The sequence below is a fragment of the Lycium ferocissimum genome, chromosome 10 (assembly GCF_029784015.1).
Source record: "Lycium ferocissimum isolate CSIRO_LF1 chromosome 10, AGI_CSIRO_Lferr_CH_V1, whole genome shotgun sequence".
NCBI lineage: Eukaryota > Viridiplantae > Streptophyta > Magnoliopsida > Solanales > Solanaceae > Lycium > Lycium ferocissimum.
The window spans coordinates 52,355,716-52,368,685 of NC_081351.1; the positions used below are offsets into that span (position 1 = coordinate 52,355,716).

The 12,970-nt window shown below is 36.4% G+C and overlaps 2 protein-coding genes across 2 annotated transcripts; one reads left to right on the forward strand and one right to left on the reverse strand.

Annotated features, from left to right (window-relative positions):
• Positions 1 to 1,362: 1,362 nt before the first annotated feature.
• Positions 1,363 to 10,424, reverse strand: LOC132034262 (disease resistance protein RPV1-like). Its single transcript, XM_059424557.1, has 3 exons — positions 9,781 to 10,424; positions 3,200 to 3,494; positions 1,363 to 3,107 (listed from the first exon to the last, which is right to left on the reverse strand). The coding sequence occupies exon 3, from the start codon at positions 2,937 to 2,939 to the stop codon at positions 1,446 to 1,448; it is 1,494 nt and encodes a 497-aa protein (XP_059280540.1). The 5' UTR covers positions 2,940 to 3,107; positions 3,200 to 3,494; positions 9,781 to 10,424; the 3' UTR covers positions 1,363 to 1,445.
• A 489-nt stretch (positions 10,425 to 10,913) lies between these two features.
• On the forward strand, positions 10,914 to 12,723 carry LOC132034263 (transcription termination factor MTERF15, mitochondrial-like). Its single transcript, XM_059424558.1, has one exon. It carries the CDS (start codon positions 10,994 to 10,996, stop codon positions 12,095 to 12,097), a length of 1,104 nt encoding a protein of 367 aa, XP_059280541.1. The 5' UTR covers positions 10,914 to 10,993; the 3' UTR covers positions 12,098 to 12,723.
• Positions 12,724 to 12,970: the final 247 nt, after the last annotated feature.

A 12,970-nucleotide genomic window follows, 5' to 3' on the forward strand; every position in this document is an offset into this window, starting at 1 on the left:
GGGGCATTTTTGTCCACAATTTGTTCCATTTTGGAAGGTTATAAATACCCTCCTAGGGTTTTGGAAACATATCTTTGGCCATTTTTACAAGAGTTGAAAGCTAGGGTTCATCAACAACCCCATTGGAGGAGAAGATTGGAGCACTTTAATGATAAATTTCTTAACCCTTTCTTTAATTCCTTGCTTTGTATTGTATATCTAAGTGTGTAGAATTTTATTCAATCACTTTAATCTTGTTTATGAAAGTATTCATTTGCAAAGTTGGATGAAATCTCTTGTTATGCTTATGTATTGAATGATTTTTGTTTCTATTGAAGTGGGTCTTTGTTGTTTTAATTAATTTTTTTTTTTTAATGTTTCTTAAGGGATTAGCTAACCCTAAGACCCTCCCATTTACTTCGATTTGAGCTCAAGAAAGGAAGATTGAGGTTGGGAAAGATTAATTAACAAGAATTTGGGTCATTAAATCTCATCCAAAAACTTCCTATCTATATTTTAATTGGAATTCCACAACTTTTTGTCGAACACAATATCTCTAAAATAGCAGTAATACTAAAAAGAAGTTAATCAATAACATTAGATCCAAGTATAAATGGCGACAAACTTCCAATAATAGTGAATTCAATTGAAACTTATAAACCTAAACAGTAACGCCCAAAATTAACATAAACGAAATAAAAAAATTGAAATATTAAAGCGTAGAACCAAGCAATAATTTCGAAAAACTCTTGACTTTTGAAACGACCCAAATCTTTAATAAGCCTTGATGAATCAAAAAGCTTTATTTTCTAAATAAAAAAACCTATTTTATATTAAAAAAAGACATGCCTTCAACTAATCTGACCCTACAAATTTGTTTTGGATAAGAAGTTGGTTTTTCTTAGTGTAATTTTCAGGATTTTCATATACGGGTAATTGAAACACCCAACAATTTATGTACGTAACTTGCAAATGGTATCAAGTTTGGAGGAATTTAATTTGAATAAAAGGTCACGTGACACATGGCTTAAGTTGACACATGTATGGCGCATGAAATACACTCATTAATTTTTTTTAAGTATAAACTTTTTTTTTTTATATAAATATTTTGTTTTTTTAAAAAAAAAATATTTTATTACATAGGGGGGAGGGGAAGAGGAAGGGGAAATGGGGGAGGGGATTACAACGTGGGGATTCGAACCCTCACCAACAAGGTGAGAGTTCAGATAGCCAACCAACTGAGCTATTAGATCCCTATAATACACTCATTAATTTGGTTCTGTTCAAGGGGGTCTTAGATACGAAATATTGTAGTTCAGGGGGTAATGCAAACATCACATAGTTTAAGTATAAAACTAGCAAAATGAATATAGCTTAGAGGGATTTTAGTGAATTTTCCCAAGTTTATATTGCACAAAATATGATAGAAACGATATCTCTTCATACATATAAACTGTTTGAATTTCTTAACAAAAAGATAAGCTTCTAGTGTAGCGGTGGAGGTGCATGTCCCGAGTATTTTCTAGTCCAAAAGTCGAATGAGGAATCAATTGTACTCCCCGCTCCATTGCAATAGTCCAGTCAATAGAAGCCTCAAGCACAGTGTAGTGGCTTAAATTTCGAGCTTCCGAGCCAGATGCCTGCCAAAACGTAATACATGGTATGTAGGCAAAACACACGTAGCAGCTACGAGAACTTGATGTCGTGCCCATATAACATTTTGTTTCCAGCAATTCAAATTCTTGTGGGCACTTACTGCATATCAACTTGGCTGAGATGAAAGTATAGTCATAATTCCCGGATATGCCTAAATCAGGATCATTAATCCCATTTCCCATGTAAGTGGCACAGCATATAGCAAAGCCCTGAAACTTCTCATACCAATTTCCAGGCAAGTTAACAGAGATCTTTTCCTCTTTACTTCGATATTCGAACAAGTTGGGAATTGCACGTTCGGGAAAGATGATACCACAAGTCAATCTGCAACCAAAGTCAAGCGAGGGAGAGAGCACAATATTACTGGTGCACGAGAAATGTGCACCAGGGACTGCAAGAAACAAGCTGAGAACCTGTGTCAACACACTAGTCGTCTGCTCTTGGTGATCTCCATCCAAAAAGGAGCTACTATAGATCTTCCCAGAATAGAGTTGTTCATAACTAACGTTGGTGAATGAGACCAAATGCAAGTGCTGGTAACATGGCAGATCATAAATAACTTTTCTGGCTAGAAAATCATCTAGATACAAATCCTTTATACTTCGAGGAAGCCTGGGAAGTTTCTTAAGCTTCTCACAATAGGTTATGTTAAGAAATTGCAGCCGAGAAAGCTGAGTGATGCTGGTAGGCAAATAGACAAACTGGTTTCTGCTCAAGTTTAGTTCCACCAAAGAACGCAAGTAATTAATACCATCGATTTCATCATCAAGAAAACTGCAATCACTGAGATCTAATCTTTTCAATTTGTTCAAACCGGAGGGAGTAGGAAAGAATGAGATCCTCACAAGAGACAGGAATTTTAAATTGCGTCCTTCTTTAATAGATAGGAATGTAAGGTACTTTAACCTCCAAAAGGAATCTGGCAATTGAGAGATGGCAGTGCCAGCAGCATTTAACACTTCCAGTTGTTTTAGATTGCAAAAGTTCTCTGGCAATGTTACAAGTTTTGAACAGCCTTCCAATATAAGAGTCTTCAGATTCATGAGATTGCAAAGATTAGCTGGGATGCTTACAAGTTCTATACAGAAACTCATGTCAAGCAAGCTGATGGCAGGCAGACATCCTATTGATGGCGGTAGTTTCCATATTGCAGTATCTGCCAGATGAAGCTCTGATAGACAATCCATGTTTCCCACTATCTTTGGAAAGTCCTCCAATTTCAAACAACCAGAGAGGTTTAAATCTTCGAGAGATCTCATGTGAATACTGCTTGGAAGAGACTTAACATTTCTGCAGTACTCCATGTTTAGCAAAAGAAGCTTTCAAAGACACCAATGGACGGATGGACCTCTTCCAAGTTTACACATTTTTTTAGTATCAAATTCTGTAGATTTTGGATCCCTGAAAAATCAGGAGTTTTTCCGTAGATTTTTGGACCAGCTTAGATTGATGGTTGTCAACTTATCGAAAATCTGCTTAACCAAGAAAACAGAATTATCAGACCGCATGCATGTCTCTTAGTGTTTGAACTAATTTATAGTGGCAGGAGATCTAAACAATATACCTTCAATCCCTTCCAAAGTTCAATTACAGAACTTGAAGTCATGCTAAGCCCAACAAAGCTTTCTTGGATATAAGTTTTCTGGTATTGATTTGAACTGGTAGAGTGACCAATCAAGCCACTGCAAGCTATTTGGGAGATAATCAATAATGTCAGCAAGTGGGTCATGACATCGGACTTCATCCCCTCTAACTACAAGTAACCTTACATTGTTCATCTTTCTGAAAGCTTTGCTCCAACCACATACATGCGGTTCTATGCAACTAGGTACCATTATGCCCTTAACTGCTTCTGTCCCCTAAAATAACAGCAAATAACGCTGTAACCAAAGCTAACATAATTAGTTTGCAAAACACACCTCAACTATGATGTTCACTTTTCCTACATGAACCATCACCGACTAGTTTGCAAAACACACATCATTAAAAGTGAACAACGAATAGTTGAGGTGTGTTTTGTAAACTAGTTGGTGATAGTTTAGGTAAGAAAAGTAAACAACTGATAGTTGAGCTGTGTTTTGCAAACTAGTTACTGATAGTATAGGTAAAAAAAAGTGAACAACTGATAGTTGAGCTGGGTTTTGCAAACTAATTGGTGGTAGTTTAGATAAGAAAACTCTCACACCTAATAGTTTAGGTAGGAAACTCAAAAAAAAAAAAAAAAAAGATGATACTTGAGCTGTGTTTTTGACCCTTAACCCTGGAAAATATTTTCTCAGAAAACAAGTGGATTTCTTATTTATTTTATAGTGTTTCGTAAGTAAATAAAAGAATATTATTTCAAGAGTATTTATATGTTTTCTAGCAAAACACTATGGAAGTCGCATGGCATGGGGAGTGGGGATGGGATGGTCAAGGGATAGGGGTTGGGGGGCATTGGGTGGGTGGGGGAGGAGATAATGAACTTGAAATATTATTTATTGAACTTGTTTTCCCTGCTTTTATTAGGGAAGTCATTTTTCTCATTTTTAAGGAATTTGTTTTCTTAGAGAAAATGTTTTTCAAAACATTTTGACCAACCAAACATGATTAAATTGAACAACATTTTCTAGAAAAATATTTTCCTCCATATCAAACACACCCTTAATCTAAAAAACAGAAAAGGAAAAGCTAATGAGAAAGTTAACCCATTGAAAGGACAAGCTTGCAGAATGGTATTTTGTGCTTTTATTAATGTTTTTTTGTGGCTAGCATCATCTTTGTCATCGCTTTTGGATGATGTTTTAGCGCCTTTTGGTGCTAGTTTGAAGACAAATGATGTTTGCAAGAAGGCAGTAGTAATGTTCATAATTAAAGTCAGACCAGAAAAACGGTTGCGATTCAAATAGAACAGCATAGGTCAGCAGTTATTCATCTTTATGGCACAAGTTACCATCTTATACTCAGTGATTTTGTTTTGGTTTTGTTGGGGGTGGGCGGGAGGTGAAAGCAATATAAGATGAGTAGACATCAGGTGACTGGCTTCTCTCGAAGAGAAGCACTTGTAAACCGGCATTCTGGATTTGCACTATTGGTGGAGTCATTATCGCTTTGGTTCTTTTTTGAAATATATTTTTATTTATGGATATGATCTGTTCTTTGTAGTGGAAGAAATGAAATGTAGTATAGCTTTAAGTTTCTTCTTGGTTCTTACAATCAAAGGGCATGAGGTGCACATTTTGCTTTCCTTTTGCTACGTTAGTTGTCATGTCGAGTACGCAAGAGTTCAATCTTGCTTCGTGTTTTGGTGAGAGATCTTAATTTTCTTTTGTGATCTTAGTCGTACTATACATAACCACCATTTTATAAGTTCCTAAAATAGAAAGAAGTTCTGTAATAGAGTTGAAATAGAAAGAACTTTAAGCTATACAAGCGGCATGGATGATAAGGATGGAGTTGAAGGCCTTTGGAGGCCCATACAAGCCCCACAATGAGGCCTATAATGTGTGGGAGGTGGCTTGGGAGTTGATTGAATAAGAAGCTACTAGAAAGGGGACCAAAAGCGCAAAGTGGCCAAACATGCAAATAGGGACATTTCTGCAAATTGGCTACACTTGCTAACTTGGACAAGATCGGGAGTTGGCTATTTGTGCAAGGAGGGTTATGCTTGCAAGAAGGCCATGCATGCAAGGATTAGAGGGTTATCTATGCAAGGAGGGGCGTGTTTGGCCATTGAAGGCCAATTCTTGAATTGAAGACTACATCTGTGTAAGAAAATGGCGAATAATACTACTTCATTAAGGGTAGCATTGTAATTGCCTATTAGTCTTCTTTACTTATCTTTTATATATAGCTTGTCTTTCATTTCATTACTTAGATTTTGATGATGAATTATGATACTCTAAATTGAGTGATAGATTGTTAGGTAGATTCTAGGGCTATTTTAGTCAATATGATGGTGGAATCCATTTTGTTGGTTTGTAACTTTTTTATGTCCATTGATATTCGTGAAGAGATTGCCATTATTGAATCTCTTGCCTTGAGTGTCAAATAGTAGTGGTTCTTTTAGGATCGGGTTCAATTGGAAGGGTCTAAGTTTAATATACTTAGGTTTGTCTATAAATTCGTCCTAATTGGGTCTTACTTTTATCCTCTATTCCTCATCCCCTTTTCTTCGTATCTTTAAATTTCGCGTTTTGGATTGAATTGGTTCTTCCCCAATTCGATTTGTATCATTTGGTATCGGCGCATAGGCTAAGAGATTGTTCCTACAATTTCTAATTGTAGGCTCAAAATCTAAAAATCTCAAAAAAAAAATCAAAAAAATCAAAAAATCCAAAAAAATTCGAAAATTGTTTTTGTGGTTTGGTTTTGTTGTATTTGAGGTTGGATTTGAGCTTATTGAGTTGAAAACTAGCTAGATACAAAGTTTGAAGCTATTTGGTTGAAGTTTGAGTCAATCACCATTGTTGACCTTGAAGAACTCAAAAGTGGGTTTGGTGATTGAGCTGAAATTGAAGCTAATTGGTTAGTGGGATTTGTTCTCCAAATCAAAGGGAGCTTAGATCTGAAATTTGAGACAAAAACGAGTTGATTTGGGATACATTGAAAATTTGAATGTTCTTGGTGTTCTTGAAGATCTTCATATCTTCATAAGGAAGAAGATAACCGAAGGGTGCGTTTGATCCAAAATATTTTCCCAAAGTTGTCAAAAGGTGTTTTTCTAGCCTAAAAGGGAAATATTAGGTTGTGTGGGTCCAACAAGTCAAGAAAAGGCCAAGAAAACCCAGCCAAAGTTCGTATACGACGAACAAGACGTCATTCCAAAAGGCCATATACGGTCCAATTTCACGGATCGTATACAATTGACAGACCGTATATTGAGGACGTAAAATTGCACCCAACAACATAGGACACTGTTAATGATCTACGGATACAATTTGACGGACCGTATTTACTATATGGACTGTATAAAGCCCACCGTAGAATGAGTACGATTTTACGAGCTTACTATTCTTGATATACGTTGAGTATATACGGACCGTATAAAATATACGGCCCGTACAATTCCCACCATAAATTGGAACTACCATTCACAAGCTACTGTTGCTAATATACGGTCCTATTGACGGACCGTCAAAAATATACGGACCGTATATCACTCATTTCCAACCGTATAAATGGTATTTCAACCGTAATTCTTGGTTCGATTCCTTTCACTTTCATCTCATTCTCAAGCCTCAAATCTTTGTTCTTAATTCATTTCAATTCCAGAAATTTCTTGGGATTTCTTGTTGATTTTGTGTCCCTAATCCGTTGGTAGGGAGCAAAAAAAAAAAAAGTATAGAAATTAAATTTTTTTCATGATTTCAAATTGATACCTTAGATCAATTGGGGCTTCACGGTCGTGTTTTCAAGTTATCACTTACTCGGGATCGAAATTTTATTTCGTTCCCGATTTTAGCATTTCGTTTTCTTGTATTCTTCAACTAGTGTGCATTTAGTAATTGTTCTACTTGTGTATGCTAGTTCTTGAGTCCGTCTTTCGTTCGTGCCAATTCTTTTCAAGCTTTTCTCGTTTTGATATCGTTGAATCTTCTTGGCTCTAGTCCTTTTTGCTTTATCGAGTCGTCTGTCTTTCGATTAATAACAATCTATTCCTCCACAAAGGTTAGCAATCTTGTGAATAGGGTTCTTGACCAACCGTGGAAAAAGCTTAGGTTGAGAGGTAAGTTTGAGTGCAAATACGAGTGGCGTGAGGAGCTTTTGCTACTAATCTTGTTTGCTCGTTTTTTAGGTACACGAAGAAGAGACATAAGGAGAAGGAGAGATAAGGATGTCATCCATAGCTTCCGAGTCTTGTGGAGATGATTTTGAAGGTTATGCCTCTAGCAACGGAGGGTATGACTATGAGGGTGACGGAGGCTATGAGGGAGATGACATTGGATTTGAGCATCACTATTCTTACAATGAATATGATGGTGATGGTGCTCATGAGTCGTATGAGGAACATGATCGATATGACCATAACTTGTACAAGGGTGAAAAATACTACTCTGAGGGCAATTGTGAGGCAACGCCTCATGAGGCTTATGAAGAAAAAGGAGTAGATGAGTATGAAGAAGGGTCCTATCGTGGATACGAGCATGAAGAGTCTCATTCTACACACCATGGACATGGAGGTGAGTTGAGGTATGCTCCTTCCTCACACTTTCGATATGAACCACTTGATAAGAACTTGCAAGAATGAGAAGAATGTGGTGATTATGAGCCTAATGGCTATGCGCTTTGTGGTGAATATACTTGTGAAGATAATGGGATTGAACAAAACTCTTGTGGGATCTTCTAGTAGATATTCATGTCACAATGGTTTGTGATACTTCCTATTCAAGCAAAAAGGTATAAGTGTGTGGATTGGGGTCAGAGAGTCGCTCTAGAAGGAGAAGAGAGTATACATGTCCTCCTTCAAGAAACACAAGAAAGCATATAATTCTTACCCTAATCAGGAGGCACCAAATTCCCAATATGGTTATGATATGGAGGGTAGGAGAAGAGAAGTGTTGAGGGGAGGTGGCCATTATTTTGGCCATGGAAAATATTATGGCGAGTACTCAAATCCGACATCTTATCCTACTCCAAGGAATACAATGAATCATTACTCTTATCCTAATCTTAGGTTACCATATTCTCAAGGTGGTTATGTTATGGAAGGTAGGGGAGGAGTGACGATAGGTGAAGGAAGTAGGAGGAATGAGGGGCCGCAAGCGAGGAATGAACCCAAAGAAGAAACAAGCACAAGTGGTGGGTTCAAGGAGATAAGAGAAGACTTCAAGTGCATAGGAGATAATATAAAAGGGGCAAAATAAAACCTCAAGGAAATGACGAAGCTAGTCCTCCAAATGCAAGAACAAGTTCACAAGGCCCAACAAATTGAGAGAAAAAAGATTGAGAGAAGTAAGGAAGTGAAAAATGACAACTCTAGAGTGGAAAAAGGACAGGTTGTGAGGAGTGATGTGAGGGAGTTGTCACAACCCCATTCTAACCTTTGTAACTTTTCTTTCTTCTTTAGTTGTTTGACAAATAGTGCAGGTATTCTTGGAAGCAAACCGAATGTTAAGCCTCAAACTTTGAAAGTTCAAGAGGTAGTTGAGAGCTTCCTGAAGGAGCAAATGGACTCCCAAGTTGAAAAATGAGGTAAAAAAAATGTTGTGTGCGAACTTCAAGGTAAAATAACTAATCTTAACACCACCAATGATGTGATTGCCCATGTTGTTGAAGTGAGTGTAAATGATAGCTTGTCCTTAAACGAGCTTAATGAATCTTTGCCTTGTGATATGATTAGTGCTATAATGCCAATTGACAATGTAGTTGAAATGGATGATCCAACACTAGTTGATCCTATTGATGACTATCTTGACTCTTCTTTTGAGTTCAAGTTGTGTCCACCTAGTGTTGATCCTCTTGATATGCATGTTAGTACATTGTCATGTGAATTGTTAGTGCACCCACTAGTTGATCCTAGCGATGACCGAATTGAATCTTCTAGAGTCGATTTGTGTCTAACTAGTATGGGTGATGTTATTGGTCAACTTGCTTGTATTGATAGTCCACTGATTGAGAAATGGCGTGATGTGCTTAATAAATCTCAATTTAGTGATGAAGCTAGCCAAGTTGATATTGAATGTGAACATGACACACCACCCGTGTTTGATACTTATGGAGATGAGTCCCATGACCTTGATTTGTTGTCATTCGTTGAGACTCAAGATTCTAAAGGTGTTATGTGTCAAGTAGATAGTCATGAGATTGAAAATGCTTTGAAGAATGACCTTTGTCTTTTTGAGAGTGAGATTGCATGCTTTAATCCTTCATTGTTCATTGATTCTTCTCTCTTTATAGATAATGCGTTGTTTGATATTGACATGACTATTGGGAATGATGAACCTAGTGGGGTCTTGAAATGAGGTGTGCCAAGTAGGATCATATCACTCACACTTGATAGTTCAGGTAGTAAACTCAATAAAAGGTGATACTTGGTACCGTGTTTTTGACCATTATCTCTATTTCCCATGGAAAACATTTTCCTTCATACCAAACACACACTAAATAAAATTGAAAACACACAAAAAAAAAAAAAAAAAAAAGAACCATTTAGCAATTACTGACCCATTAGCTGTTTTAGCAACATCCCATCCTGATATATTGGCAGCTTTAATAAGAGCCTTCCTCCACTTATCCACTTTCTCCAAATCAGTAGTCACTAATTCTGTATCATACTTAGCCAGTGCTTCAGCAAAGCTATTTCTTTGGTGGCGTACATCTGATGGGTCGACGTGATAAAAGACTGGAATTGGAACTTGACCCTTGTTTGAAAGCATTCCATGATCTTATTGAGCTCTTCTAAAAACCAAGTGGAAGAAGCATAGTTCTTAGAGAAGATAATAATGGCAAATCTTGATTCCTCTATGGCTTTTAATAGTTCTTGTGAAATGGGTTTTCCTCTATCAAGTTTGTCATCATCTTTAAAAACATAAATCCCTCTGAATTTCAGAAATGTGTAAAGATGGGAAACAAAGGTATTGCGAGTGTCTTCACCTCTAAAATTCAAGAACACTATCATATTTCCATTTGTGTGTCGACTCCATGGGAAAATCAGCAAACTTTCAAGAACAATAAGCTGAAATGTGACAAAAGTTGGGTGGGATTTGGCAAGGCAATCGAATGATGTACAAATAAGTGACTTCGAGAATTGGGAAACAGTTGACCTGCAAGTCATCCTCCCGTAGGTCAATGTTTCCAATTATATATTACTTTTCTTCATTTCTTTCTATGCCAATTACCTCCAGATGGTCTAATTTTAAAAGAGTTAACCGTCAAAGCTCGTTTGCTCGTTTGATACGAAAATGAGGGATAAATAATTTCGGGAGTAAATTTGAGATAAGTTCATCTGTTATTTGGTTGGAAAAAAAATTGCATTATAACTAATCGTGAAATTAGTTATTTTGAGGCTGTAGTGTTATTTTATCTCTATGAAAAGATGGAATAATTATAACTAATTTTGGGATAAGTAATCTTAGAAATATTAAGTGTGAGAATTTTTTACCTAAACTATCATCAACTAGTTAACAAAATACATCTCAATTATGAGTTGTTCACTTTTTCTATCTCAATTTATCATGTGGAGAATTGGAATTAAAGATTTATCAAAAGAAAAATATTTTTTTAAAACGGACTAAGAAGAAAATGAAGAAAAAGAAAGTAAAGATAAATAAATTAAGTAAGAAAAAAAACATTTTTTGAACGAAACATTTGCCGTCACAGATCACTACTTTTCAATTTCCCCAGTTCTTGTAGAACCGTATGTTTCGACTTGGTAAAAATGGCGCAAAAAAGGCATCTCCTTTCCATAAATCACATCAAATTTCAACTCTATTACTCCACAGTTCCAGCAAATGTTACTAGCAACAATTTATTAGTGGATTTGCTAGTTAACTCAGTTGGATTCTCAAGAAAAAAAGCTATTTCTACAAGTACTAAGGTAACTTTCTTGAAACCTGGAAACAATAAGCCTACATTAGTTCTTGATTTCTTCAAACAAATTGGTTTACACAAACCCCAGATTAAATCACTTGTATTTGCACATCCTGGATTGTTATTTACTAGTGTTGACAAAACCCTTAGACCCAAAATTAAGGTTCTTCAAGAACTTGGCTTGTCTGGGTCAGAATTAGCTAGTGTCATTACAATAAGTAGTGCTTTGTGCCATACAAGTCTTGCTACTTGCATTAGAAATCTTGATTATCTACGAGAAGTATTGGGTAGTGATGATGATTCAGTAGCTATGGTTATAAAAAGATTACCCTGGTTACTTACTCAGAATCTCCCAAAAGTAATGCCACCCAATTTGTTGTTGTTAAAGAAAGTTGGGTTTTCAAGTATGGATATTAAGAAGTTTTTTCTTAGTCGTCCGTTGGGTATGATTAAAAAGCCCGAGTGGCTTGAGGGCGTAGTGTGTCGAGTAGAAAAGGATTTCTGCATTCCTAGAGGGTCACCTATGTTTAAACATGGAGTTGAAGCTATTGTAAGTTATGCTGAGTCTACATTAAAAGTGAAAGTAGAGATTTTCAGGAGCTTTGGATGGTCAGATACGGATATACTCACAATGGTGCAAAAGCTTCCTTATTGTTTGACTGCATCTGAGGTTAAGCTTAGAAATGGATTGAAGTTTTTCATGAATGAACTGGGATATGACACTAGTTATATTGCCAGTCACCCTTCGTTATTGAAGCTCAGTTTGGAGAAAAGGGTCTTGCCAAGGAATGAAATCTTCAAACTTATCAAAGAGAAACAACTTATAAGGACGAAGCTATGTTTTTACACTGTTGTGTCATATTCAGAATCAAAGTTTTTGGAGAATTATGTGTTGCCTTTCAGGAATGAGGTGCCTGAGTTGTATGATTTATATATCAAGAGTAAGAGCTAACAGAAAATTCTTTTCGGTTGAGATGTTGGCAGCAGACCATTGTTTGTTTTTGAGGTTTATTCAATTTTTGGGATGATATTGTTTTTTCCTCTTCAAGCTCCAATTAAGGATACTGCTACTAGTTTAGATTTCATTGTTGATGAGCCATTTCTCATCAGTGCTAACTGAAAATTCAAGGCACTCATTTTCAAGTCATATAGTGCCTTTTGGTTAATGGAGAAGAAAAGTAGAAGAAAATTTGGAATTCCTGTGTTCTAATGTTTATTCCCTAAATGTGTATCTCTATCGAGACAGTATAATTTCCTGTTTTCGGTTCAAAATCTTTTATCCTCTTCTCTTTATGATATGGTAGTATTCTCATCAAAATGTGGTCTTGAGGCTTCTTACTATGTGTGGCGGTGTGGCCTAATCTGAAGAGAGGAAGACTAGGTCTTTCATTATATCTCGGAAACATATCTCCACTCAGCTTGGTCTTGTGTGTCTTGAATAAACCTCAATTTCTACATCCATGTAACCATGTATTGACCAACTTGGAAATAGCCCTTGGCTGCTGCCTCTTTACGTTTTCCTCTGTTTCTGGAGTGTTGCTGTATCAAAGGTCGGTTCTCATAAAATTTTTAGGTATATGTTTGGGCATAAGTACTTCACAAAGTCATTTTATGTGTTGGTATCATATCAGGTCTTCCGTTGAAATCATCTTCTACTAGTTTAGGCTAGCTCAAAGTTGAGCAGGGTAAAAGTTCTGTCTCAGAGCCCGTTTGGATTGGCTTATAAGTTGATCAAACCAGCTTATAAGCCATTTTAAACTTATTTGGTTGTTTGGCAAAAATAGAAAACAGCTTAAATTAAGTTTAAAAAGTGCTTAAAATAAGC